Source organism: Staurois parvus, unplaced genomic scaffold (assembly GCF_062004578.1).
Source record: "Staurois parvus isolate SC_StPar_1 unplaced genomic scaffold, SC_StPar_1.0 ptg000115l, whole genome shotgun sequence".
NCBI lineage: Eukaryota > Metazoa > Chordata > Amphibia > Anura > Ranidae > Staurois > Staurois parvus.
In genome coordinates this window covers 1923490-1951455 of record NW_028317911.1, presented here as the reverse complement: position 1 = coordinate 1951455, position 27966 = coordinate 1923490, and the positions used below count along the sequence as shown (strand labels likewise).

The 27966-nt window shown below is 40.3% G+C and overlaps 1 protein-coding gene across 19 annotated transcripts in view; it reads left to right on the top strand.

The window, feature by feature from the left end:
• EPB41 (erythrocyte membrane protein band 4.1) overlaps positions 1 to 27966 on the top strand; it is a 290966-nt gene that overhangs the window by 109606 nt on the left and 153394 nt on the right. For all 19 annotated transcript variants that reach the window (XM_089671906.1, XM_089671904.1, XM_089671912.1 and 16 more), the window contains exons 4-5: positions 11385 to 11489; positions 24243 to 24285. In XM_089671906.1, coding sequence (XP_089528032.1) covers positions 11385 to 11489; positions 24243 to 24285 — 148 coding nt within the window. The remainder of the gene's footprint in view (positions 1 to 11384; positions 11490 to 24242; positions 24286 to 27966) is intronic.

The window sequence follows — 27966 nt, the reverse complement described above, 5'->3', positions numbered from 1 at the left end:
GCTAGAGAGTATTTGGATGATCCAGAAGAGGATTGGGAGAATGTCATATGGTCAGATGAAAGCAAAATAGAACTGTTTGGTAGAAACACAACTCGTCGTGTTTGGAGGAGAGAGAATGCTGAGTTGCATCCAAAGAACACCATATCTACTGTGAAGCATGGGGGTGGCAACATAATGCTTTGGGGCTGTTTCTCCGCAAAGGGACCAGGATGACTGATCCATGTACAGGACAGAATGAATGGGGCCATGTATTGTGAGATTTTGAGTGCAAACTTCCTTCCATCAGCAAGGGCATTGAAGATGAAACGTGGCTGGGTCTTCCAACATGACAATGATCCCAAACATACCGCCCGGGCAACGAAGGAGTGGCTTCGTAAGAAGCATTTTAAGGTCCTGGAGTGGCTTAGCCAGTCTCTAGATCTCAACCCCATAGAAAACCTTTTGGAGAGAGTTGAAAGCAGGGTGGATTTGATTTAAATCAAACTGATTTAAATCACTAATCAGTAAGGCTTGATTTAAATCATAGTTGCCTACATAAAGACTAATTCTTGCTGGTATAACTTTAATATGCAAGTAGATGAAGATTTTTAGAATAACAACTTTTCATATTAGTTTTTTTATCCCCAGTTTAATAGGTTAATCATTCATATTTGGACAACTTTTTTGTTGTACTTAGGAAGGAGAAAAATCATCATTACCTTAATAATAACAATTTAAATAGATTTATTCAACCGAAACAATAACATTCCAGCATATGTTATTTGCTTAAACAAACATCAGTGTTTGTTAACTAATTTGGCTAAACAAAATATATATATTTTAAGAAACTTAGACTGTCAGCCCCTTCCTCCTCACACTTAGTTTCACTTCTTGTGCAGATCTATTCCACTCCAAACAATCAGAAAACTTTTGTTTCTATTCTATTCACTGAACTTCTTGAAACTTAGCACTGAAGGGGTTGATTCTGTATTCATAGGTTTGTAGAAGTTAGGATTAAGGTCTTTTTCTTAACTCTGTTCATGTTATAACATTTTTGCTGTGAAGAAGAGACATGTGATCTCCGCCGAGTCAAATTCAGTTTTGAGAACTGCAAAAGTAAACCAAGCATCTGTGATAATATCTTGTAGGGAGAGAAACTGCCCAATAATCTTACAAAACCTCTGGAAGAGCACGACATTGTGAATGGATTAATGGAATTTATTTACCCAAAAAATTAAACATATACAGCCTTATTCTACATAATTAAAAAAACTAATCTTTATTTCATGATGGAATAACCTTTGGATGGTAATATATTTTCCTCAAAAAGCATTTTATTTAAAAAAATCCGATTTTAAATAAAAACAATCCGATTTAAATAAAAAAATCTGATTTTTTTTATTTTTATTTTTTTAAAAATCATTGATTTTTATCCACCCTGGTTGAAAGTCTGTGTTGCCCAGCGACAGCTCCAAACCTTCACTGCTCTAGAGGACATCTGCATGGAGGAATGGGCCAACATACCAGCAACAGTGTGTGCCAACCTTGTGAAGACTTACAGGAAATGCTTGACCTCTGTCACTGCCAACAAAGGATATATAACAAAGTATTGAGATGAACTTTTGATATTGACCAAATACTTATTTTCCACCATAATTGCAAATAAATTCTTTCCAAATCAGCCAATGTGATTGTCTGGATTTTTTTTCTCATTTTGTCTACCTATGATGCCAATTACAGGCCTCTCTCATCTTTTTAAGTGGGAGAACTTGCATAATTGGTGGCTGACTAAATACTTTTTTGCCCCACTGTATATATACGCATATAATATATATATAAAAACATTGACGTCTGACCAGAAGGCATAAAAATAAGGACAGGTCCAAAACCAGTGGAGAAAAACAGCTGTGCTTCCACAACCTTGGAAGTAATCATCAGTAGGAAGGCAAATTTTATGCTATCTGGCAGGGGTAAAGTGGCTATGATGAAAAAACTTCAACTGAATATCCCTGTGTCTAGAGGAAATTACTGATTCTTTTGGATTCTTTCAAACTGGCCAGTCATGATCAGTTAGTTGAAGTTCAAATAATGACCATTTTGTTTGGGCTTTCATGTATCTGGGTTTAGAGCTAGCAAGAAGCATGGAACAATATGCAGAAATCCGTGAGGTGTTGTCAAGCTCTTGCTGTCGGTTTTCTAAGGGGTATAATCTGCATTGATTCCAGTAGAGTACTGAACTGGTAATAGAAAAATTTATTATAAAGGTAACATTCTTTTCGTAATTGTTGGAAAGTCTTGAATTCTTGGGTGCATGCATTTTATACCCTGGGTAGACCACTTTTGTACATCAGAGATGGAAAGAAGGATTAGACCAGAGGGTGTTGTGCGGTGATTTTAGCCACTAGTCATTCAAAGCATTTTATGAATACACAAAATTATGGAGCGAGAAGTATACAGCATGGGAGTGACCTGAAAGTGTGTGACCTGTCCCCTGTAAAAAATATTATGCAGAGATTAATAAGATGACACCATAGCTACCTCTGTAGCATTAAAGGCTTTGCCAGGCACGTAGTTAAAGTGGTAAACTGAAAATAAAACCCCAAAACAAAACAAAACTGGGCCGCTGCAGGATATCTTAATGTCCTAATGTCCCAGAATAATGTCAGACATACCTTTTTAAAACAAAGCCCTCCAGTGGAGTGCTGTCACCGCTGACAAGGCTTCCATCTTCACCCACTCTTCCTTACGGCTCATGGGCTTTAGTATTTTGAATGGCTGTGCTGCGATGCCATCGCTCCTGCACATGCGTACAGGAGTCACGACTGTGACACAGAGCTCTGAATGGACAGTTTCATCCATTTAGAACACAGTGCGCATGCGCTGGTGACATCACCTGCCGCTAATAAATTAAATATCTCCTAAACTGCAAGTTGAGGTATTTACTATACCTTCAGGTAAGCCTTTTTTATATATGCTTACCTGTAGGTAGAAATAAAAAAGCGGACTAAAGTTCATTTAAAGTACTATTTAAGTCAGTCATGGATATGGATTAGTTAAGAAGCCAGAAAATGAGTTAAAAAATCTGGAAAAACAAGGCCTGCCAGATGAGTAGATGTCCAGAGAAGTTCTGGAGAGCTGAGGGACTTTACAAGGGAAGATGGCCAATATATAGAACAACTTCGGTAAAAAGATAATTTTATGTTTACTCTCCCCCTTAAGTCCAAGGAAAGTTTCATCCACTGTCTGCTTTTATGCTGTGAGCCGGAGATTAATGGGAGGATATTAACTGCTTCCTCCCCAGCCTATAGTAATATGATGACTGGGCGGGAGCTCCCTGGTTCATATGATGTCCTCCCATTCCTGCGCACTCTAGCAGCCATGCTGTGGCTCGATCTGTTACCCGCTGTGCCCACCAGATCAGTGTACCAGGCTGGCCCCAGTATCATGTGATCACTGTGACCAATCGCATGACAGTTGTGCGCAATCAATGCCTCTCATTCACTGCCATTCATTGTGGACAATTTGTGGTGATCTCCGTGATTGGCCACAACAGTGAGCACATGGTACAGACAGGGCCAGTCACAGCCCACTGTACCATGTGATAGATGTGGCTGATCACAGCTTTCCCAGTAGTACATAATGGCTATGAATATATGCCATTCATAAAAATGATTGCTTATAACATCGATCATCATTGTTTTAAGCAATCTTAGTGTTAAACAGAAAAAATTCTGATCACCTCCCCAGAGTAGTACAGTGTCACTATGGCAATGCTGCGCTGCCAGAGTTATAAACCAAAAAAAAAGTCAATGTTAAATTATTATTTTTTTTACATACTGTCACCAGTCAGTATCCCTGATCACCGCCACCCCAGTCATATGATGAGACTGTACTGCTCTGGTGACAGTATGAAAAACAAAATTGTTAAAAATTATTTTCTTTAATTTTTATTTTATGTTTTCTTCATTTTTGAAAAAATTGTGACAAAAAAATTACAACTTCAAAAAAACTGACCATTCCTCTTATTAAATACCTTAGGGTGTCTACTTTCTAAAAAGGGGTAATTTGGGGGGTATCTTTACTGGTATTTTAGGGCCTCAAGAAATGCTAGGCAAGCAAGTAAATCAAACTTGATCGATTTTTCATATTATTTATTTATATATATATATATATATATATATATATCATTTATTAGTGCTCAGCATAAATGAGTATACCCTTTTGAAATGTAATATTTTAATCATTATCTCAATGCACACAAGAACAATTTTTGACATTTCGACAAAACTGAGTTTTATAGAACATCTGTTTAGCTCATTACATAAAAGTAAGGTTAATAATATAACTTAAATTACAAAATTTTCAGTTCAGATTAGTTGATGCAAAAATTATTACACCCCACAACAAAAACTACTACAATCTAGTATTTTGTATGACCTCCATGATTTGTACGGATGGCACCAAGTCTTCTAGGCATGGAATGAACGAGTTGGCGACATATTGCAACATCTATCTTTTTCTGTTCTTCAAGAATGACCTCTTTTAGAGCCTGGATGCTGGATGGAGAGTGATGCTCAACTTTTCTCTTCAGAATTCTCCATAGGTGTTCCATTGGTTTCAGATCAAGAGACTTACTTGGCCACTGAATCACTTTCACCCTGTTCTTCTTCAGAAATGCAACAGTGACCTTAGATGTGTGTTTTGGATCATTGTCATATTGGAAAAGTGCGCAACGACCAAGGGAGTGATGGTAGAATCTTCTCTTTCAATATAGAGCAGTACATCGGTGAATTCATGATGCCATCAATGAAATGCAGCACTCATGCAGCACCACAGAAGGACACTGCCATCACTGTAGGCATCATGCATTTTTCTTTGCACTCCTCACCTTTGCATCACCATACAGTATTGAAGCCATCAGTTCCAAAAACATTTGTCTTGGTCTCATCACTCCAGAGTAGAGTCCCAGTAGTCTTCTTTTTCAGCATGGGCCCTGGAAATTTCTAGGTGAGGTTTTTTGTGTATGGGCCGTAGGAGAGGCTTCCTTCGTGGACGACACCCATGCATGTCATTCCTCTGCAGTTTACGCCATATTGTGTCATGGGAAAATATCCCCCGTTTGGCTTTCTACTTCTTTAGCTAACTGAAGTGAACTTGCATGACGATTTTCTTCAACCCTTCTCATCAAAAGATGCTCCTTTTGAAGTGTTAACTTCCGTGGACAGCCTCGACGTCTCTGTGAGATGGTTGCAGTTCCATCTTTGCTAACTTTTTTGTATCACTTTTGCTACAGTATTCTGACTGATAAGTAAAGCTTTGCTGATCTTCTTGTAACCTTAACCTTTCTTGTGTAAAAATTTTTTTATTTTTTTTCTCAGGCCTTGTTACATTTCTTTTCCACGTGGTGCCATTGCTGATTGCATGAAATGGGGAGGGGTTTTCTTAACACCCTTTTATAATTAGCTGTCTGCTGGACATCTATTTAATGAATAATTAAACTTCCCTATATATGATTTCTTATTACTTAGGATTTTGTTGTCTAAAATGTACTCCTAAGACTTTTATTGGGGTGTAATAATTTTTGCAACATGGTCTTGAATGAATTTGTTAGGAAAAATACTTTTTTGTGTGTGCAAATTAACAAATCTTGTTTGCAATCAATGGCTCTGTCTGCCTCTATGATATAGGAAACCGGAAGTGATGTGCATACATCGTTTCCTGGATGTAAATAGCGCCATTTTTAAAAATTGGAAGATTTTGCCCTTAAAAGCATTTGATCACACAGAGGAGTGATCTGGGGTCTTATTGATCCCAGATCTCTCGATTAAAGAGCACCTGTCACTGCCTAGCTTACATTCCTTGTGAAAGTGTTGAAATAAATTACACTGTTCAACAGGTAAAAAGTTTTGGGCATAAAATTAGCTGATCTTACATAATTTTGGGGTGCTGAAAATGAAAATGACCCTAAAAAATGTTGATTGGCTCTAGTTTCCATGATATATTCACCCATCTAATGACGTAAGCCATTCAAAATTATGATGCAACTTCAGCTGCATATTGCGCAATTGATACTGGTGACCAATAGAAAATTGCATGTATACTGAGATGATGCAATATTAGCCTTTAATTGCATCACTTCACTGCATAAAAGCTGCAGTATCTGTAGCTGATTGTAGTTCGACAGCGTCTTTACATTTCGTTTTATGCTTATATAGGCTACTCAGTAATGCCTCGAACTTGTGTGAATAAAGCAGATAATTTCTGCTATATCTGCGGTGAAATAACTTTTATCTCACAAAAAAGGAGGATAACAGGAATGATTAAGAAAGCCTACAACTTGTATTTTGGCTGCAAGATAGGAGACCAGGACAAGAGCTGGGCACCACATATATGCTGCAATTCTTGTGGGACGGCACTGGAGCAATGGTTGAATGGAAAAAAGGCATCTATGCCTTTCGCTGTGCCAATGATTTGGAGAGAGCCAACAGATCATGTTAGTAATTGTTACTTTTGTATGGTGCCTCCAACAAAAGGGCTAAATAAGAAGAAAAAGTTATCTGTGCACTATCCAAATATTCCATCGGCAATACGTCCAGTTCCTCATGGAGAGGGGCTACCAATTCCTAAAGCACCAGAATCCTTCGTGGTTGAGTCAAGTGAGGAAGAACCTGAAGCATGTAGTCATCAACCGTCAACCTCACATGACCCAGAATTTCTTCCATCCACACCCACTGAACCACACCTCATTACACAAGTGGAATTGAGCGATCTTATCAGAGACCTGGATCTTCCCAAGAACAAGGCAGAGCTTTTGGGGTCAAGACTACAACAGTGGAATCTCCTAGCAAGTGATGTTCGTATGGTGGATATACTAAGTACTGCTGCTTCCTCTGTGAGTGGGACAGTCGTGCGAGAGAAATGCACTATGCCAAAAGAGACTGGCCATTACGCCAGTCATTGCAGCCTGGAGAAAAAAATGTTAACTATCCAGCACTTGTAGACAGCAATAAGATCTTATTACCTCCATTACACATCAAGTTGGGATTAATGAAAAACTTTGTTAAGGCAATGGACAAGAATAAAGCAGGTTTCAAGTATCTGATTAGCAAATTTCCAGCACTTAGTGCTGCAAAAATAAATGAAGGAGTCTTTGTTGGGCCACAGATTCGTAAACTTATTCATGATGATGAGTTTCTTTCTCTGTTGCGTGGAAAGGAAAAGGCTGCCTGGACAGCATTTGTATCAGTGACATCAAATTTTCTTGGAAACAATAAAACACCAGACTACAAGAAAGTGGTAGAAAAACTCATCCAGACTTACAGAAATCTGGGTTGCAACATGTCTCTAAAAATTCATTTTCTACATTCGCATCTGGATTTTTTCCCACCAAACTGTGGAGCAGTGAGTGATGAACACGGAGAGCGCTTCCATCAAGACATTGCAGCTATGGAAAGAAGATATCAAGGTAAATGGAGCCCATCAATGCTTGCTGACTATTGCTGGACAGTTGTAAGAGATAGCCCTTTCCTCGAATACAAGAGAAAAGCCAAGAGAAGCAAAACCGACACAAACTGAAGACAAAACTAGTGAGAATCCTAAGTATTAAAATTATTCAACTTAGCTTATGGCTATAATTTTTCTTGGTAATCCTATGCAATATATTATGCCATTTAGGCTTTGTTATGTAGTCAATATCACTTGCTTTATATTTGTGGAAAGACATCTATCTATATAATTATTGTGCATTATGTAGTCATTACGCCTATAGTAGAAAACTTTCCGTTTACAGAAAAACTAGAGCCAATTGACAAATTTCATTGTTATATTTGAACTCAGAATGTGAAATTCATTAAGAAATGGATCCTTTTGTTTCCAAAACTGGCAAAAAATAAAAATTTGTTGAACAGTGTTATTAAACAATTTTTAAAAAAGCATCGCCGTCCATGCACGCAAAGGCGCATGCATGTGTCGGTCCTGCACACAAGCAAACAGTAATCGGCCCACACATGTGGTGCATCACTGAAAATGTCAAATTATGGGCAGTAATTCTAGCACCAGATCGCCTCTCTAAATCTGAGATGGTGACCTGTAAAGGCTTTTAAAGCGTGGCTTTTGGATAGTAAAATTTATGTTGTTTGTTGCCACTGCACGAGCATGCACAATTCTAAAGTGTGACATATTTAGTATCTATTTACTCAGCGTAACATCATCTTTTATATTTTACAGAAAATTGGGTTTAGTATTGTGTTTTTAGCATTAAAATTCAAAAAAAATGTTTTTTTTTTTTAAATAGCATTTGAAAAACTGCTGCGCGAATACAGTGTTACATACAAAATTGCAAAACCCACCAATTTATTCTCTAGGGCCTTTGCTTTTAAAAAAAAATGTTTGGGGGCTCTAAGAAATTTTCTAGCAGTTTAAGTTGCCATAAAGCCCCTTTTTGTTTTTAAAAGCCCCCGACTTTCCTAAACGCACCTCTGCTTAATATATATATAAAAAAAAGAAGATTTTTGCCAGAATGGAACATAAGAAGGGTTGATGTTTATTTTTATCAACAGGACAAGTAGATTGTCATGAGGGACACACTGTATTGCCAAAAGTATTGGGACACTCCTCCAAATCATTGAATTCAGGTGTTCCAATCCCTTCCATGGCCACAGGCATGGCTGGTGCTACCACTAGGCAGCAGCCTAGGGCGCAATATCGACTAGGGGCATAGCCACGGCCTCTGGTTCCCCTACTCTACGCCATGGTCGGATCTAGGGGGGTGCTGGGATGGGCTTTGGGGGGATTTGGGTAAGGGGGGAATATTTTATGCTGGGAACAGTAATTTGGAGGGGGTTTAGCTACAGGAGGGATTTGGGGGAATTTGTTCTAGGTGGGGGGATTAAAGGAAGAGTAGTGATTATGCAAGGGGGGATTGGGAGTGTGTGTTAGGAGGGGGATGGGGGATGGGGAATTTGTGATAGGAGATTGGATTGGGGGGATTTGTGTTAGGAAAGAGGATTGGGGGGGGGATTTGTGTTAGGAGGGGGTATTGGGGGGGGAGAATTTGTGCTAGGAGGGGGGATTGGGAAGGATTGGTGCTAGGAGGGGGAGGGGGATGTGTGCTAGGAGAGGGGATTGGGAGGAAATTTGTGCTAGGAAAGGGGGATGGGGGGATTTGTGTTAAGTGGGAGATGGCTGGGGGTGGGGGGTGGAATTGTGCTAGGAGGTGGGATTGGGTGCTGATGTGCTAGAAGGGGGGAATTCATGCTAGGATAGGAGATTTGGGTGAGGAGGAAGGATTTGTTCTGGGAAGGGTAAGTTTGGAGGGGGTTTTGCTAAGAGGTGGGAATGGGGGGATTTATGTTAGGAGGGGGATTTGGGGAGAGGATTTGCGTTGGGGTGGAAAATTTGAGGGAAAATGCTGGAGTAGAAATACAGGTGCCATTTTTTATTTATTTTTTTTGGAAGGGGGGTGCAAGTAGTTGGTCTTGCTTAGGGCGCAAAACAGTCTAGCACTGGCTTCACAGCCGGTTTCCTACTGCGAGTTGTGCTGTACCTTGTGAATGGTCCCATAGTCTCCTTCGCTGGGGGGAAGGAGAGGGGCCAGAAAGTGAAAGCAGATACCTTTCATAACCAGGTACCCACTTACCCCTACCCCCCCCCCCCTTTTTTGGTAGAGCTTTGCTTTAACTTGGAAGCCCGAATAGTTTCCGTACTTCTCCACTTGTAGCAGACAGTACAATGACTCACTAGGGTCACCAATGTATATACTTAAAGCAGTTCTTCAGCCCCCGTATGAAAATTAAGTCCACAGCTACAAAAACTGTAGCTGCTGACCTTTAATAAAACAGCCACTCATCTGTCCAGGGATTCAGCGCTGTGTTCACCCAAGCAGGTTTCTTCATTGCTCTTGTCTCCATCGCCAGCGTCTAAACTTTTGGTGGCCCACTGTGACTGCTTGCAGCTTCACAATTCACTGCCAATTGCACATGTGTGAGCCATGCTGTATCTTGTGAATGGTCCTACATTCTCTTGGGACCTGTGATGTGTCCCAAGAACCAGCAGGGAGAGGAGGGGGAAGGTAAAAGTGGGAGTGGGTACCTGTCAAAACCAAACGCCTGCAAAAAAGTTGCCAATTTTGACAGAGGAGGTAGGGGTGAGGAGGAACAGCAGAACTTCCACTTTTGGAAAATATTCTTTAGGCTAAGTACATTATGTACCACACAATGCACCACACTCATGCCCACTTCTGAGATGCCTTGTGCATGAAGATGGCAGACTAATTGCATGAATTAGGTGAACAATTCTTCAGTGTAGCAAAATGTCTTCCCCAATAAAGGCTTATGGAACAAAATATTCAGTCTATGTTTGTTTATTAAAGCGTTCACCATGAAGTACTCCATGCTTGAAAAAGAGCCCGTTTAACCACTCAAAGCCTCCCATTTCTGGAGGTTTATGAACTTTAACTTGTTGCTGCCTGCTAGTGTAATAAATAGCAATATGGATTCATTTAATTAACAAATTTCCCTACTCCTACTAAAAAGCATAAATACATATACCTCTATACCTCTAGTGTTCAGATTGCACTGCCCTTGCGATCTGCAGTAGATGTTAGTGCAAAACAACCATGCAATCCGGTTGCAGAGCATTCCCAAAATTGCTGCATGCATGACTTTGGTGCGGTTGCTGTGCGATTTGAGACCATTCAAAATGATTAGGCTCAAAATGTACCTTACTGAATTGCACGTGAATTGTACAGGAATGCGGTATGGCTCCTTTGCGATTCATATGTGATTCATAGTGTGAACCTATGTACTCATAAGACCAGTACTTGTGCTAAACAATAGAGTCAATCACAAAAAACGTATTTATATAAAAATATAGATCATGTGAACAGAACTTAAATCCTCCCCCTGTGCCCAAGCAGTGTGTATGAAGAACCATGTCCAAAAAAATGTCCCAACATTTTAATTGTGCGTGGGTCACAAGTACTGGTGGTGAGTACATCATATTAGTTTGATATGGAGTTATTATTTTAGTTTATTAATCCTCAGTGGTGTGAACGGTTTGCTACACAATCTAAATATGTAAGTCGAATTGTCGGTGACTCATTGGGGGTTCTTTACTAAAATGGTGCAAAAGGAGTGCAAACTCTGGTGCATCCCTGCATAGAAACCAATCCGCTTACAGGTTTTATTATCAAAGCTTAAGTGAACAAGCTGAAGTTAGTAGCTGATTGGCTACCATGCACATCTGCATCAGATGCACCAGTTTTAGTAAATCCCCCCATTATGTTTTTAATCCAGAGACAAGGCAGTTAGCATTTTCTGATGGTAATAAGCAGCAGTAACCTCTTTATTTCTCTCTGTACATGTTTCTTTTTTTTTATAACCAATACATTTTGCATCTTTCATCAGAAACATGCCAAGGGACAGGATATTTTTAAGAAAGTGTGCAGCCACTTGAACATCATGGAAGAAGACTACTTTGGCCTTGCCATTTGGGGGACTCCAACCACTAAGGTAAAAAGAATATTGGTGTTGTAGTTAATGTCCAGAAAATGAAAAACTGGAATCTGATCTACATGGGGTCATGAATCCAGGATTTTCTGGTCATGTTGTGTTTTGGTTCTGTGTTACAAATGATGCTCTCAGCAGCAGTTTAATTGTTCATTCATTATCTGATGCTGTAGAGAACCGCTGTCCCCACCAATAGCCCCTTTTCAGACTTCATTGTCCACCAGATTAATCTCCACAGGATGAGCATGCAAACGGTTGACTGCACTTCTCTAGCGGACACAGAGACCCTTCTTTCTGTCTAGCTCTGCTCAGCATCACTCAGCAAACATTATGATTAACAGACAACGGATGCTTGACACATTATTTAAAAGATGCACATCAGTGCAGAGCCAAGAAATGATTTGTAAAGAGACCTGGCATTAAACTAACATTCCTGAACTATTCAGCAACTTGTAGCTTTCAAACCACTTACAATGTATGCCTTTTCTGGTTATTCACCACAACCTACTAGTACATCTAAGTTCTAATTTGTATGTTACACTTTATATTGGAAGAGATCTAACCAGTAACATTTAAGGTTCTTTCTTTGGGTCCTTTTAAAGCCTCAAAGTCTTTAAATACTTTCCATTGTATCCACTGTGCCACCTTCTTCTCTACAAAGAATGGAAGCACCCTGACAAGATTTTGTACAAAAGTGGTTTTAACCCCATCTGGCACTGTCCAGCCTTAGCAAAGCGACTACCATACTGGGGAGGGATGCACCTTTTTATTAAGGAGCCAACTGATAAGCAGCTTGAAGCCCCCTCTAGAACTAGGACTTTACCCATCAACCCATCTTGACTCTGACTTTTACTGTGCCAAAACACAGCTGACTTTTCAAAATCCCTTAAATGGGATATTACTACTACTGCGGTTGATCACTTGAGTATAGAACTCAATGGAGCAAATGGCTGCAGATTTAAACTTCTGTTGTGATGGTGTGCTGGAAGCTTCCTGTTTTTTTCTTGGATGTGTCTCCTGTCAGTACACATGTGTACAACACATTGTGTACGACACAATGGCTAAAATGCTGGACCATGGATCCCATGCCTAAAATGCTTCTGATCCACATGCCCTTCAAGGGGCCTACTCTTGATACCATTATCAGGACGCTGGTGGCAAGAGTACTGATCTTTCTCAGCAGAAGAAGACTTTGAAATAGGCTGCAAAGTCTTCTTACTCTTTCTTTCTCCACTCCCTTGTCATTCATGTGCCAAATCTCAGTCAAGTCTTTCTTGCCATAAAGGTGTGCCCCTCTTTCCAAAGTGAGGGAGACTTTTTTTTTTTATTTTAAATTTAGATCATTTTAATTTGACTTTTTAATTTCTTTTCAGAACAGAAGAAACAGGCAGAATGAAAACAATAGATGTTGAACTTTTATAATACCAAGTAACCAATATAGCCAGTGCATAATCATCTGAACCTGTAAATGCTACAAGGACATCCTCTTTAAGGCTCTGCAGTTTACATCATCAGTTCTTGTATAATAATGAGCATTAAAGTGTTACTAAACCCAGGACTCTGCATTCACTATATCTGGTCTCCTACAGTACACAGAACATGGAAGTGCAATTATTTAAGTAAATATAAACTGCTAAATACCTTTTTCTCATCAGCAAATAGAGCAGTCTTGTGACTTCTATCAGTGTCCAGCTATGCATTGGTTAGAGCTTGTAGGAGGATTTTAATTTTGTTCTAGGAGGATGCAGAACCCCTGACCCTCTGTCTGGACAGTGCCGATTGGCCCTGTGATGGTCACATGCATTCTCCCAAGAAAAAAAAAATCTCTCTAGCAATACACACCAAACAAGTACAAAGTGACTCCACATTATATATCTTGTAAGGAAATAAGAGGGGGACACTGGAAGAAGGGAAGGATCAGAGAAGTCAGGATCAAACTGAGTTTTTACTCAGTGCAGAGGATTAAACCCATAGATTCCACTGTGAGTATAACAAGCATGCTTGATTGCATATACAGATTGATTTTACTGTTGTGGATTTAGTAACACTTTAAGCATTAGTTTACATTATATTGTCTATCAGTCTTAATTTTTCACACTTAAATCACCAGTTAGGGCTGTCCTGTACAAGGGGTATTTATTAAAAGTGAAATAACTGAATGTGGATAGCTGTAGGGAATGTCTAGGCTCGCAGTCTCCGCTCCTAATTCATCCCAAAGGTGTTTTATCGGGTTGAGGTCAGGACTCTGTGCATGCCAGGCAAGTTCCTCCACCCCCAACTCGCTCATCCATGTCTTTTATGGACCTTTGTGCACTGGTGCGCAGTCATGTTGGAACAAGAAGGGGCCATCCCCAAACTGTTCCCACAAGGTTGGGAGAATTAAATTATCCAAAATGTCTTGGTATGCTGACGCCTTAAGAGTTCCCTTCACTGGAACTAAGGGGCCAAGCCCAACTCCTAAAAAACAACCCCACACCATAATCCCCCCTCCACCAAACTACACTTGGCACAGTGCAGTCAGGCAACTACCGTTCACCTGGCAACCACCAAACCCAGACACTTCCATCGGATTGCAAGACAGAGAAGCATGATTCATCACTCCAGAGAACACGTGTGCATTGCTCTAGAGTCCAGTGGCGGCATGCTCTACAACACTGCATCTGACACTTTGCATTGCACTTGGTGATATAAGGCTTGGATGCAGCTTCTCAGCCATGGAAACCCATTCTATGAAGCTCTCTATGCACTATTGTTGTGTTAATCTGAAGGCCACACAAAGTTTGGAGGTCTTTAGTTATTGACTCTGCAGGCAGTTGGTGACTTCTGTGCACTTCATTTTACATGGCCTACCTCTTGGTGGCCGGATCTGTCACTCGCACTGGGAGCCGTCAGTCTGCTCAATAGCTAAGCGCAGTGAAAGTAAAGGAAGGAGTGTGAGCTGTGCTCTCTGCCTCCCCCTAGAGTGCAGTACCTGGCTCTGTGAGTGAACAACGAAGTACTGCAACTTTTTATAGGGCTGTGTGTGTGTGTATGTACATGTATCTGTGTGTGTGTTTTGTGTGTGTCTGTGTATGCATGTACATGTGTCTGTGTGCATGTACGTGTCTGCGTGTATGTACATATCTGTGTTTGTGTGTACATGTGTATGTGTCTGTGCGTGTACATGTGTGTGTGCATTTACATGTGTGTGTTTGTGTATATGTACGTACATGTGTCTCTGTGCGTGTGTATTTCTGTGTATGTACATGTGTCTGTGTGTATGTACATGTATGCGTGTCTGTACGTGTCTGTGTACATGTGTCTCTGTGCGTGTGTGTGTACACGTTTCTGTGTGTGTATGTACATGTATGTGTGTGTATACAGGTGTCTGTTTGTGTGTGTATGTACATGTCTGTATGGAAACCTACATGTATGGGTGGTTTGGTCAGGTTCAGGATGATGTGGTTATTATGGGTGGTAGATTATGGGGCATTTGAGGTACTGCTGGGTTGGATAGTTGGTAGGATATGCTTGGTAGAATTATGGTTTTGTGAGTGAAAGATTATGGGGTTATGGTTGTATGCGGTGCATGGTCTAAGTATGATGGAATGCTTAGGGGGACATTGGAGGCCCTGATGTAATGTGGGGGAACTCTGGGGACCCTGATGTAATGTGGGTAACATTTAACAGTGTCATTTCATGAAATAATTTACGAGGGCGTTTTTAGGGGGGAATTAGGGCTGTAGCCAGGGTAGGGGTTGGGTCGGGCAACTGGTGGCGAGTAACTCTTAAGGCCTGGCTAGTAGCTCAGGACTTGAAATTTTAAGCCCTGCTATAATATCAATGTGAAGCGCTAAAAAAAATGTGTGTTATAATCAATGATGACCAGAGTAATAGTAAAAGAGAAAGGAAACCTCATAAAAAAAAAAATGGAGAATAGTGAACACTCCAATGAAGAAACAAAATGGACGGTATAACAAATGAAAATATAAGTCCTCTAAATATCATAATAATCCCAAAAATAGTGATGTGATCAAATCAACAAAATGTAGTGACTGCTGTGATTTCCGCACTGCACCTCCACCATAATGCACTCACCAGAAGTAAGTAGCAAGCAAGCCCAGAGCAGAATTACAGTAAGGGGTGTTCCTGCTTGTTCCTCCTGCCGGTGACCCGGTTGAAGGTGGGATCTCTCCAGACACCAGTGATACACCAAATGAACAATCAAAAGTAGAGTAGCCAAGTCTCCATCTCCAGCCCACGGTGAACCAAGGAAAGGGATTCCTCCTAGAGGGCAAGCTTATAGACCGAGCCCGGAGACAGTATCATATAGTGTAGTATGTTTTATTAAAAAGATAGCAACCACGTGGAGCATAAAATCATCAATGGATAAAAACACTTACAAAGATGGCCGCCGGACTATCACGTGGACGCGGCAGCGTGACGTCAGCATATAGGCTCCTGACTGACACGTTTCGTGCGCACGCATGTTCTCAAAGGGATCCACCTAGTGCCGACGCCATAACACTGTATGCCTTATATAGGCCTGAGGACATGTGACCAAACCAACGCTATTTTCTAGAAGACTTATGGTCCGACAGGTGCCATTTTGTTGTAGACCAGAAAAAACATAACAGTCCTTCACTTAAGTTTGAAGGGATCGTACTGAATACAAACCACAGATGGATATTAATTAACAATTAAAAAACTAAAATAAAAGACAGAACCCATAAATGCATTCAAGTCCCTAAAATGCAGGTGATGTGCATAATGGGAACAAATGCAACATGCGTTAGAACAATATAAATGGTAACACCAAGTGGTTAATAGTGTGGGTGACCATAACTAGAAATTAAATATATAATAGCAACCAGCAGCGTTATATATTCCACAAAACTGTGATGAAAAACTGGTCACAACATGTACAAAAGTTGTACAGTCTTGTGGAATATAATGCTGCTGGTTGCTATAATATATTCCATTTCTAGTTATGGTCACCCACACTATTAACCACTGTTACCATTTATATTGTTCTAACGCACGTTGTATTTGTTCCCATTATGCACATCACCTGCGTTTTAGGGACTTGAATGCATTTATGGGTTCTGTCTTTTATTTTAGTTTTTCATTTTGAAGGGTTCCATCATAATGGACATTAGATTGTCCTTGCTTTTAACCCCAATTGTTAGTTAATATCCATCTGTGGTTCGCATTCAGTACGATCCCTTCAATCTTAAGTACAGGACTGTTATGTTTTTTGTGGTCTACAACAAAATGGTACCTGTCGTACCATATGTCTTCTAGAAAATGATGTTGATTTGGTCACATGTCCTCAGGCTTGTATAAAGCATACAGTGTTATGGCGTCGGCACTTGGTGGATCCCTTTGAGAACATGCGTGTGCACGAAATGCGTCAGTGAGGAGCCTACATGCTGATGTCACGCCGCCGAGTCCATGTGATGGTCCGGCGGCCATCTTTGAAAGTGCTTTTTATCCATTGATGATTTTATGCTCCACGTGGTTGCTATCTTTTTAATAAAACATACTACACTATATGATACTGTCTCCGGGCTCGGTCTATTAGCTTGCCCTCTAGGAGGAATCCCTTTCCTTGGTTCACCGTGGGCTGGAGATGGAGACTTGGCTACTCTACTTTTGATTGTTCATTTGGTGTATCACTGGTTTCTGGAGAGATCCCACCTTCAACCTGGTCACCTGCAGGAGGAACAAGCAGGAACACCCCTTACTGTAATTCTGCTCTGGGCTTGCTTGCTACTTACTTCTGGTGAGTGCATTATGGTGGAGGTGCAGTGCGGAAGTCACAGAAGTCACTATATTTTGTTGATTTGATCACATCACTATTTATGGGACTATTATGATATTTAGAGGACTTGTATATTTTCATTTGTTATACCGTCCACTTTGTTTCTTCATTGGAGTATTCACTATTCTCTATTTCTTTTTTATGAGGTTTCATTTCTCTTTTACTATTACACTGGTCATCATTGATTATAACACACATTTTTATTAGCGCTGCACATTGATATTATAGTGTTTTTGTTTTGGTGGAGACAGAAGGTTTGCCACATTGTGCTAGCTGCTTTACTTTTTTCCTTTTTTTGTTTTGCGCTCACCATTTATTCTTTAATTTTATACATTTGTTCCAAACGATGTTTACTCCATTGTGGAATTTAGTCTGGAATTTAGTAAGTGGCTGTGAATATAAACATGAGATCAGTTCACTAGTGTAATCAGTAGTGTAGTCATCAGAACTAGGGTATTGAGCACTGGGTGGAGTCCATCTTTATTATTCTAATTCTCTCCTGTATGTGCAGGGTGTGATGAATTGTACATAATGATAATGAGATGTGTTGCCAAGGTCAGATTCTGCACACAGTTGCTAAAATATTTTAAAATGCAATTCTTAAACAGAATGGCTACTGTATCCACCTTGGGCTATTGCAGTTGTGGTAATTTGCCAACCTTATATAAATTTATTACAAGAGATTAATTGTGCCATAGAGGGGTGTATATATAGATATATGTCTGCACCCAGCAGATGGTTTACTGCATATCTTCCCTATAAGATACAGGATAAGGCAGTTAGCATATAATTTTATGTAATATGGGTTTTCAACTGAAGAAGAGGGTTTTGCAAATGATAGGAGATAATTTGGTAAGAAGAGGAACAGTTGATCTCCTTAAAGCCTGCCAGATTTGTAGCTGAGAGGCAATGGAAGCAAATTCAGAGGTTTGAAATGGTGAGGCCCTTCTGTATCTTGAGGTCCCGTAAGGTCATTTAAATAATTCTAGGGACCCTGATCTTCCACATAAGGTTCCCGAATACACTGAAGGGGATTGAACAAGTGGTGTTCTGAAGAATATATACCTGTTGCATGCACACTGTTTTGAGAAGGTTGACTCTACCAACAACTGATGACGAAAGAGGTATTAGGAAAAGAGGCATTGGTAAAAGAGGTACGTATGTCAGCAAATTATAGCAGAGTGTCTTCCTCTTTATGTCCTCAAGCAAAGTCCCGCACCTGTCAAGATTGTTGAATAATAGCAGAGAATGGCTCAATTGTCAGCACAAATAATAGAGGGGATATATCCTTCTGGAGAGAAAAAATGGAAGAGTAGGAATCCATAGGCACAGTAAGGTGAATATATAAATGTTGCACCTGTTTCATATAGATGGAGAAAAAACAAAAAGGACCTCCCAGAGATAGATCCATTCCACACTGTTGAAAACTTTAACAACATGGGAAACAGATTTCCTCACACTAGATGTAATCTGCTGGGGTTTGTATGTTTGAAATGATCCTTTGGATTTTGATGCTAGGGCTTGGTAGGCATAAACCCAGTTTGATCAGGGTGAATTATTTCTTAAATCATCTTGATTAGGTACACTGCCAGCACCTTAGATAAAAAAAATTTACGTCCATAAAAAACACAAAATTGGCCTGTAAGAGTCTTTCAAGAATGGATTCTTCTCTTTCTTTAAAAGATCCGCAAAGGTAGCATCTTAATACTGGTTGGCAAAGACCCACTGATAAGAGCTTTGTTAAAGTTTTGATGGTAATAGGATGAAGTACCACTCTGTATTGCTACTTTGCTTGAAGGGTTACTACACCCACAACAGTAAAATCAGGCTGTATATGCAGTAAAGCATACTTGTTATACTCACTGCGGAACCTAAGGGGTTAATCCTCTTCATTGTGTAAAACGCTGTTTGATCCTGACTTCTCTGATCCTCCTCTTCCAGTGCCCTCCTCTTATCTCCTGATGAGACATTTTGCACATTCTCAGTTTGGTGTGTATTGCTAGAGAGGTTTTTTTTTCCCTCTTGGGAGAGTGCATGTAATCAGCACAGGGCCAATCAGCACTGTCCAGACAGAGGTCAGGGGTCCTTCATTCTCCTAGAGCAAAATGAAAACTCCTACAGGCTGTAATCAGTGCTCGGCTGGATACTGACAGAAGTCACAAGACTGCTCTAACTGTTAATGAGAAAAGGTATTTAGCAGTTTATACTTACTAAAATAATTGCATTTCCATGATATTTGTACTGTGGGAGACCAGATATAGTGAATGCAGGGGCCTGGGTTTAGTAACACTTTAAGGGAAAATGGTACAAGATATTGCTTATCTTTGTTATTACAGATTGAACTTAGAGAATGAGTTCTGATGTTCCTAGAGTCCTGTCCCTTTTGAACAATGAGTTATGTATTTTACAATGATACATATACTCCCTATCGGTCAGATTCAGCATACGCCAGAGTCTATGAAACCCAGTTTTTCATAAAATTTTCCTAGCAAGGTAAGAATATCTGACACAAAGTGACTGATACCAGTATGTTTATCTAGTGCTGAATGCCAAGAAGTCGCTTACTGCCAGTATCGGCAGGAGCAATGGGTCAGCCACAACCTGTGCTAGGAGCTTAACCACGTCAATATCGCGCACTTTTACCCCCTTCCTCCCCAGGCCTATTTTCAGGTTTTAGCACTCTCACACTTTGAATGACAATTGCGCGGTCATGCAACACTGTACCAACACTAAAAATTTATCATTTTGTTCACACAACTACAGCTTTCTTTTGGTGGTATTTAATCACCACTGGGGTTTTTATTTTTTGCTAAATTAACAAAAAAAGACTGAAAATTTTGAAAAAAACCCCCATGTTTTTCTTTGTTTTCTGTTATAAAAGTTTGCAAATAAATAATTGTTCATAAATTTAGGCCAAGATGTATTGTGCTACATTTCTTTGGTGAAAATAACCCAAATCAGTATTTATTTAGTCTGTCGTAAAGTGATAGAATTCACAAACTATGGGATATATCTGAAAATTGATCAATCCTTAAGTACTGACAGCCAATCTAATTTCTTGAGGCCAAAAAATGTCAGAACAGTACAGATATCCCCTAAATGACCCCTTTTTGCCAAGTAGACAGTCCAACATATTTCATAAGAGGCATGGCGAGTTTTTTGAAGTTGGGAAAATAATTTATTTATTTTCTTCATTTTCAGAAAAATGATGACAAAAAAAATTTACCGTATTTTTCGCTCCATAAGACGCACTTTTTTCCCCCAAAAAAAGGGGGGGAAATGTCAGTGCGTCTTATGAAGCGAATATGGAGCGGCCGGTCCGGTATTTCCACTGCCGCCGTGTCAGAATACCGGGCCGGCCGCTCAGCTCTACAGCGGGACCTTATAGAGATGATTGCTGACCTTTGGGGAGGGAGGGGGAGCGGGTACCTGAATTTGACAGGTACCCGCTCCCACTTCCGTGGAGTTGTTCTTTCATCTTACCCGTTCCTCTATCCAGCGGCGCGGTCTTCCCGGCTTCTGTAGTGTGGGCATGACAGCCGGGTGCCAAGTGCGCATGCGCAAGAAGCGGTGCTTTTTGTGAATGGTAAGGCGGCACCTGGGACACATGACAGATCCCAGAAGCCGCCGGATCAATCACAAAGCGCAAGTGCTTCTCGCTCATGCGCACTGGGCACCCGGCTGTCATGCCGAGCGCCATTACAGAAGCCGGGAAGACAGCGCGCGGCTGGATAGAGGAACAGGTAAGATGAAAGGACAACTCCGCGGAAGTGGGAGCGGGTACCTGTCAAATTCAGGTACCCGCTCCCCCCCCTCCCCAAAGGTCAGCAGGCATCTCCTGTACTGTCCGCAGTCTCTGGTCATCCCTGTACTGTCCGCAGTCTCTGGTCATCCCTGTACTGTCCGCAGTCTCTGGTCATCTCTGTGCTGTCCGCAGTCTCTGGTCATCCCTGTGCTGTCCGCAGTCTCTGGTCATCCCTGTGCTGTCCGCAGTCTCTGGTCATCCCTGTACTGTCCGCAGTCTCTGGTCATCCCTGTACTGTCCGCAGTCTCTGGTCATCTCTGTGCTGTCCGCAGTCTCTGGTCATCTCTGTACTGTCCGCAGTCTCTGGTCATCCCCTGTACTGTGTCTGCAGTCTTTGGTCATCTCCTGTACTGTGTCCGCAGTCTCTGGTCATCCCTGTACTGTGTCCGCAGTCTCTGGTCATCTCCTGTACTGTGTCCGCAGTCTCTGGTCATCTCCTGTACTGTGTCCGCAGTCTCTGGTCATCCCTGTACTGTGTCCGCAGTCTCTGGTCATCTCCTGTACTATGTCTGCAGTCCATTAGTTCAGAATTTTTTTTTTTCCTGTTTTCTACCTCTAAAACCTAGGTGCGTCTTATGGTCAGGTGCGTCTTATGGAGCGAAAAATACGGTACATACTGTCACCAGTGCAGTACAACATCATCATATAACTGGTGTGGGGGTGATCAGGGACACTGACTGGTGACAGTACGAATAAAAAATTGATACATTTTTTTTTTACTTTTTTTAATACTTTTTTTTTCTTTTTTTAAGATTTTTTTTTTTTTTCATATTACACTATGACCAAAGTAGTACAATGTTACCATAGTAACATTGTACTACTTTGGGGAAGTAATCAGTATTTGTTTTTTTCTGTACACAATTTGATTTCTTATAGCAAAGAATTTCTTGTTGTGATTAGCTGTGATTGGCCATGGCTAATCACATGACACAGCCTGTGCTTGTGATCGCTGTGACCATTCACAGCTAGACACACTTGTATACAATGGATGGCATGAAAGGAAGCCATCCATTGTTTACAACTGTCATGTGACCTGCTGTGATTGGTCACAGCAGGTCACAAGGTACTGGCGACGGGGTCAGTACACAAATCTGTCATCGTCCGTGTCCGAGGTACACAGCCGGTGATCGATCTCGCCACAAAGCGGCCCTGCGGGCACATGCAAAGCACGGTCCGGGAAGGACGTGATATGACTCTCTCCCAGAGGGACGAGAGGCTCGCCCGGTCCTCATTTTATTATAGGCCGGGCGGGAAATGGTTAATAACCTTGTGGTAATGGGAGGAGGCATATAGGTGTTAGGGAAGACACATTCCATGCTTTAAATACTATGCATAAACTGGTATCTTCACTGATTGTCAACCTGGACTCATTTGCAGAAGAATATAGTATTATGGTCAGTTTGAATATTGACACCCCTATATTAAAAGGCATGGTAGGAATAAGTGGAGTATTCTACCTCCTGTAGAAATTTGTAGGTCCTTGCAGTCAGGTGGTTCTGTGGAAAAAAAATCAGTCAGGTTATAATATGTTATGGAGTCAAGCACAACTTTTCCTTTTGACATAATCATTTAAACCCATGATATACTGTACCAGCACAATGGTTTTACAGTGTGAGGAGTCCACTTTGCGGACACTGTAACAACAGTTTCCACACAGGAGAAACACAGGATATCTTTGCCTGTCTACACATATGAGCAGCGTGCTCGCATAATTTGACCATTAACAGGAGAAAGACAGGTAGATACAAGTGAATCGTGAAGAAGGCAGACAGGTTGATACAATCTGAATAAATTGAAAAGCTGAACTAGCCAGTAAAGGGGTATTGGCTACAGGGTGGCAGGACTGCACAAAATCACGTATATATACATGATTTTCATTTCCAGGTAGGGGGCGCGCGATGCCTCACCCGCGCCACCATTGGCGGCTACAGATATCGATCACCAGGTCCTGGGCGGAGATTCCCCACCGGTACCCGGCGATCACTGAGGAACAGTGAAAGGTGACAGGTCTGTGTGTACACAACACAGATCTCTCTCCTGTCAGCACCGACATGCTGCTTTGTTTTTCTTTGCATAGCAGAGCAATACAAAGCATTATGTTCCCCTATTACACACAGTAAACACAGCACACACAATATAATGGCACACAGTTAACCCTTTGATCACCCCAGATGTTAACCCCTTCTGCCCAGTGTCATTAGTACAGTGTCAGTGCTTTTTATTAGCACTGATCACTGTATTAGTGTCATTGGGATGTCAGTGGCAGTTAGTCAGTTCCCCGCAGTGTCAGAATGCCTGCCGCAGTCCTGCTATAAGTCACTGATCGCCACCATTACTAGTGTAAAAAAAAAAAATCCAGTATATATATATACCGCCATTTGTAGACGCTATAACTTTCATGTAAACCAATTAATTTACTTGTATGTGGATTTTTTTTTTTTAGCAAAGGCATGTAGCAGAATACATTTTTGCCTAAATTTATGACGAAATTTTATTTTTAAAAAACTTTTTACTGGATATGTTTTATAGCAAAAAGTCAAAAATATTGTGTTTTTTTTCCAAAATTGTCAGTCTTTTTTTGTTTATAGTGCAAAAAATTGAAAACGCAGAGTCGATCAAATACCACCGAAATAAAGCTCTATTTGTGGGGAAAAAAGGACAAATTTAATTTGGGTGCAGTGTTGCATGACCGCACAGTTGTCAGTTAAATTAACGCAGTGCCATATTGCAAAAAAATGGCCTGGAGGGGGGAGGTAAATCCTCTGGAGGGCAAGTGGTTAACTTTTCTGTGAGAAAACCTCAAAAAGCAGTTGATGTTTTAAAAGTACTAAGTAAATGTTCTGTTTTACTGGGGCATCTGCGGACATTCTAGTAACTACGTCTGTCAACTAGCAAGTCAGATCAAGAGGGACAGGACCAAGCATTCTAATACTAGGGAAAGATTAAAACGCATGCTATGTAATGTTTTTTTTTTTCATGAAAAAAGTTAAGTGGAAAAGTTTGCTAAAATGTTTTGTCTTTTTTTTTTTTTACTATTTTTTTTACCATTCAGTAATAGTTCATTGCTATTTCGAGATCGCTATAGAAAGCAACAACTGGTTTATTTAAGTGCTAACAATAAGAATAATTTTACATCTTTCCTTTATAGGTGTGGATAGACCCTGTCAAAGATATCAGGAAACAGGTGCATGGTGAGTACATTTTACGTAATTCTGACCTGAATATTAAACCATCCCTCATGGATTTTCAACTTTACATGTAAAGGTACTAAATTGATCTGGGACTATTGAATACAGGAAACAGTTGCTATGAATGTTTTCTGATATATCTGTATGCGTCCAGGAGAATTTCGGTATCTTCCTAAAGTTGCATCTTAGTTGTAATGGTCACTTTTATGTGATAAACCTGATTAGTTGATTCTAATGAAAACCATAAATATTTGTAAATTTCCTATGCTAGCCAGAGGCAGCATATACAATTGTGTTCAAAATAATAGCAGTGTGTTGAAAAAAGTGAATAAAGCTCAAAATCCTTCTAATAGCTTTTATTTCCATTCACACAAATGCATTGGGAACACTACACATTCTATTCCAAATCAAAACATGAAGAAAAATGTAACAAATTTGTGTTGTTCCTCTAAAAAATTGAAGAAAAGTGAATATTAGACTGTTCAAAAAAATAGCAGTGTTTGTATTCTTCTTTACAAACTCAAACATTCACTATATAAACTGAAAAATGTTTGAAGATTTTGCTTTCCTTTGAATCACTTAATATGTAGTTCTATAATCACTGTTTCTGAGAACTGCTGTACATCTGTGTTGCATGGAGTCAACCAACTTCTGGCACCTGTGAACAGGTATTCCAGCCCAGGATGATTGGACTACATTCCACAGTTCTTCTCTATTTCTTGGTTTTGCCTCAGAAACTGCATTTTTAATGTCACCCCACAAGTTTCTATTGGATTAAGATCTGGGGATTGGGCTGGCCACTCCATAACGTCAATCTTGCTGGTCTGGAACCAAGATGTTGCATGTTTACTGGTGTGTTTGGGGTCGTTGTCTTGTTGGAACACCCATTTCAAGGGCATTTCCTCTTCAGCATAAGGCAACATGACCTCTTCAAGTATTCTGATGTATTCAAACTGATCCATGATCCCTGGTATGCGATAAATAGGCCCAACACCGTAGTATGAGAAACATCCCCATATCATGATGCTTGCGCAACCATGCTTCACTGTCTTCACAGTGTACTGTGGCTTGAATTCAGTGTTTGGGGGTCGTCTGACAAACTGTCTTCGGCCACTACACCCAAAAAGAACAATCTTACTTTCATCAGTCCAAAAAATGTTGCGCCATTTCTCTTTAGGCCAGTCAATGTGCTCTTTGGCAAATTGTAACCTCTTCAGCACATGTCTTTTTTTCAACAGTGGGACTTTGCGGGGGCTTCTTGCAGATAGCTTGGCTTCACATAGGCGTCTTCTAATTGTAACCGTACTCACAGGTAACTTTAGACCTTCTTTGATCTTCCTGGAGCTGATTGTTGGCTGAGTCCTTGCCATTTTGGCTATTCTTCTATCCATTCGAATGGTAGTTTTTCGCTTTCTTCCACATCTTTCAGGTTTTGGTTGCCATTTTAAAGCATTTGCGATCATTTTAGCTGATCATTTTCTGCACTTCTTTATATGTTTTCCCATCTCCAATCAACTTTTTAATCAAGGTACACTGTTCTTCTGAACAATGTCTGGAACAACTTATTTTCCCCAGAATTTCAGAGAGAAATGCACTGTAACCAGCATGTACAACATTTGCTGCCTTCCTTCCTTAAATAAGGGCAATAATTGCCACCTCTTTTTCAAAGAATGAATGACCTCACTAATAGAACTCCACACTGCTATTATTTTGAACATGCCCCTTTCAATTAGTGATTCAATTACACAGAATCAGCAGCATGCATGTCATGACTGTTGGGTCTGTTGGATTTCTATTACTTTACTACACCTACTAGTAAATTATTTGCCATGTAGAAATATTATTTCTACCAAAAACAGTGATTGATCAGGTTAGTGATGTCTGACTGCTATTATTTTGAACACAACTGTAGCTGCTTTGGTGGATCATATTGTTGATTGTCAGAGGCTTAGTTTCTGCTTCATGACCCAACAGCACAAGGAATGTTTCTAAGCGCCTGTAAAGTTCTCCTTTTTAGTGATTTTCTTGAAAAGTGAACATATGAAACAATTAATAAATTCCTTCTTTCTGAAACTACAGTTATCCAGTTTAACTTTTTGTACTGCAGTTCCCATTTTGAATTGTAATGATGGAACACTTTATCAATTCTATACCAGTACACATGCCACTGTCAACAAGCCTAAGTGGTCATTATGCCATATGCAGCATCAGTGTAATTTTTCATAGGGTTACAAAAGTCTACCCTAATAAAAAAAAAAGTATGGATACTAATTATGAGCAGAGTGACACGATTAAACCCAATCATTGAAATATCATCAGCTTTAACATATTAATGTAATTTCAAAAGCCATATTCCATTTTTTTAAATACATGTGCAGTTTTAACTATAATAATACTTGATCTTGTCATGAAAGTTCATGCAATTTCTGTTATCATGTGTGAATGCTATATTCTGATTTCCTAATTGTTTTCCTGCATTGTCACACTGCCTTCCAGTGGAGACTACAAGTGGTAGCTATTACTGAAGCTAGGGCATAATTTATTTTGCACCATACAGTCTTAGGCTTTTTATTTATTGGTTGCATGAGGACCAAAATACTGTATGTCAAAAATATTGTTTTGGTTCATCCTATACATACAGAACAAGTGCAAAGCATACTTGTGATTATTAACATCAAATATAAAGTAAGCAACTTTCTACCACAAATAAAACAGTACAGGACACAACCTCTGTAGTCATTACCACTGGGTTATATGCTGCTACCTTCAGGTGATTGTGCGGAGCCATCCCCATATATAACCTCTCCCACACCCAGCTAATATCATTTTTTTGCTAGTGTCGTTTAGTGATGGACCTCTTCTTTCTGAGAGGCTGTCCTCTTTGGAGGGGTGTCTGTCTCTCTCCATAGCCACTGCAGGTCCTCATTCATCTCCTGGGACAGTTGGCTCCTAACCAGAGCCTTGGGGATGCCATACCCAGATTCCACCTGGTGGAAGATGCAGGTCTGATCTGTTTTGATGCTTTTAAATACTGGAGTTTGCTGTGGCAGCTCCCCTTGGCATGTAGCGCAACACGTGGTGTTAGCTTCAGGGCGCTTAATAGTCATAATATCATTGCCATGATATATGACTGGCATAATGATCACATAACCTGGAAGTTTACAAATTGATTTATGATCAAGTTTGTTCTGCTATGATCAGAAGCCACTATTGGACATTTGACATTTCAGAATATGGAGATTGGCTACCACTAGAGTCCAATAAATTATTGAAGAGATGAGATCCTGGAAAATCACTCTCGAACACATACTCTTTCACGTCCTTTAGCTGTATACACATGGGGTACACATAGGAGAGTAGGTATAGAAAGGAGTAGGATGAACTGCCTTTTCTTTACTGCTGAGAGGCCTTGCATGTTCCTCTGTTTAAAGACAGCATCTGTCTCAGTCATGGGAATAGATATGAGATAGAGAGATGAAAGTTCAGAGTTTAATACTGCATTTCATTTCCCTTAAAGCAGAACTAAACTGCTTATGAGCACCACAAAATGAAAATGCTATTTGATTAATTTTTATTATTCAAAACAAATTCACTTACCCATCCATCTCTCCATGCTTTATTTTGCTGAGAAATCACTTTGAACAACACAGCCTTGCATTTCTGGCCACAGCCTTGTTGATTAAG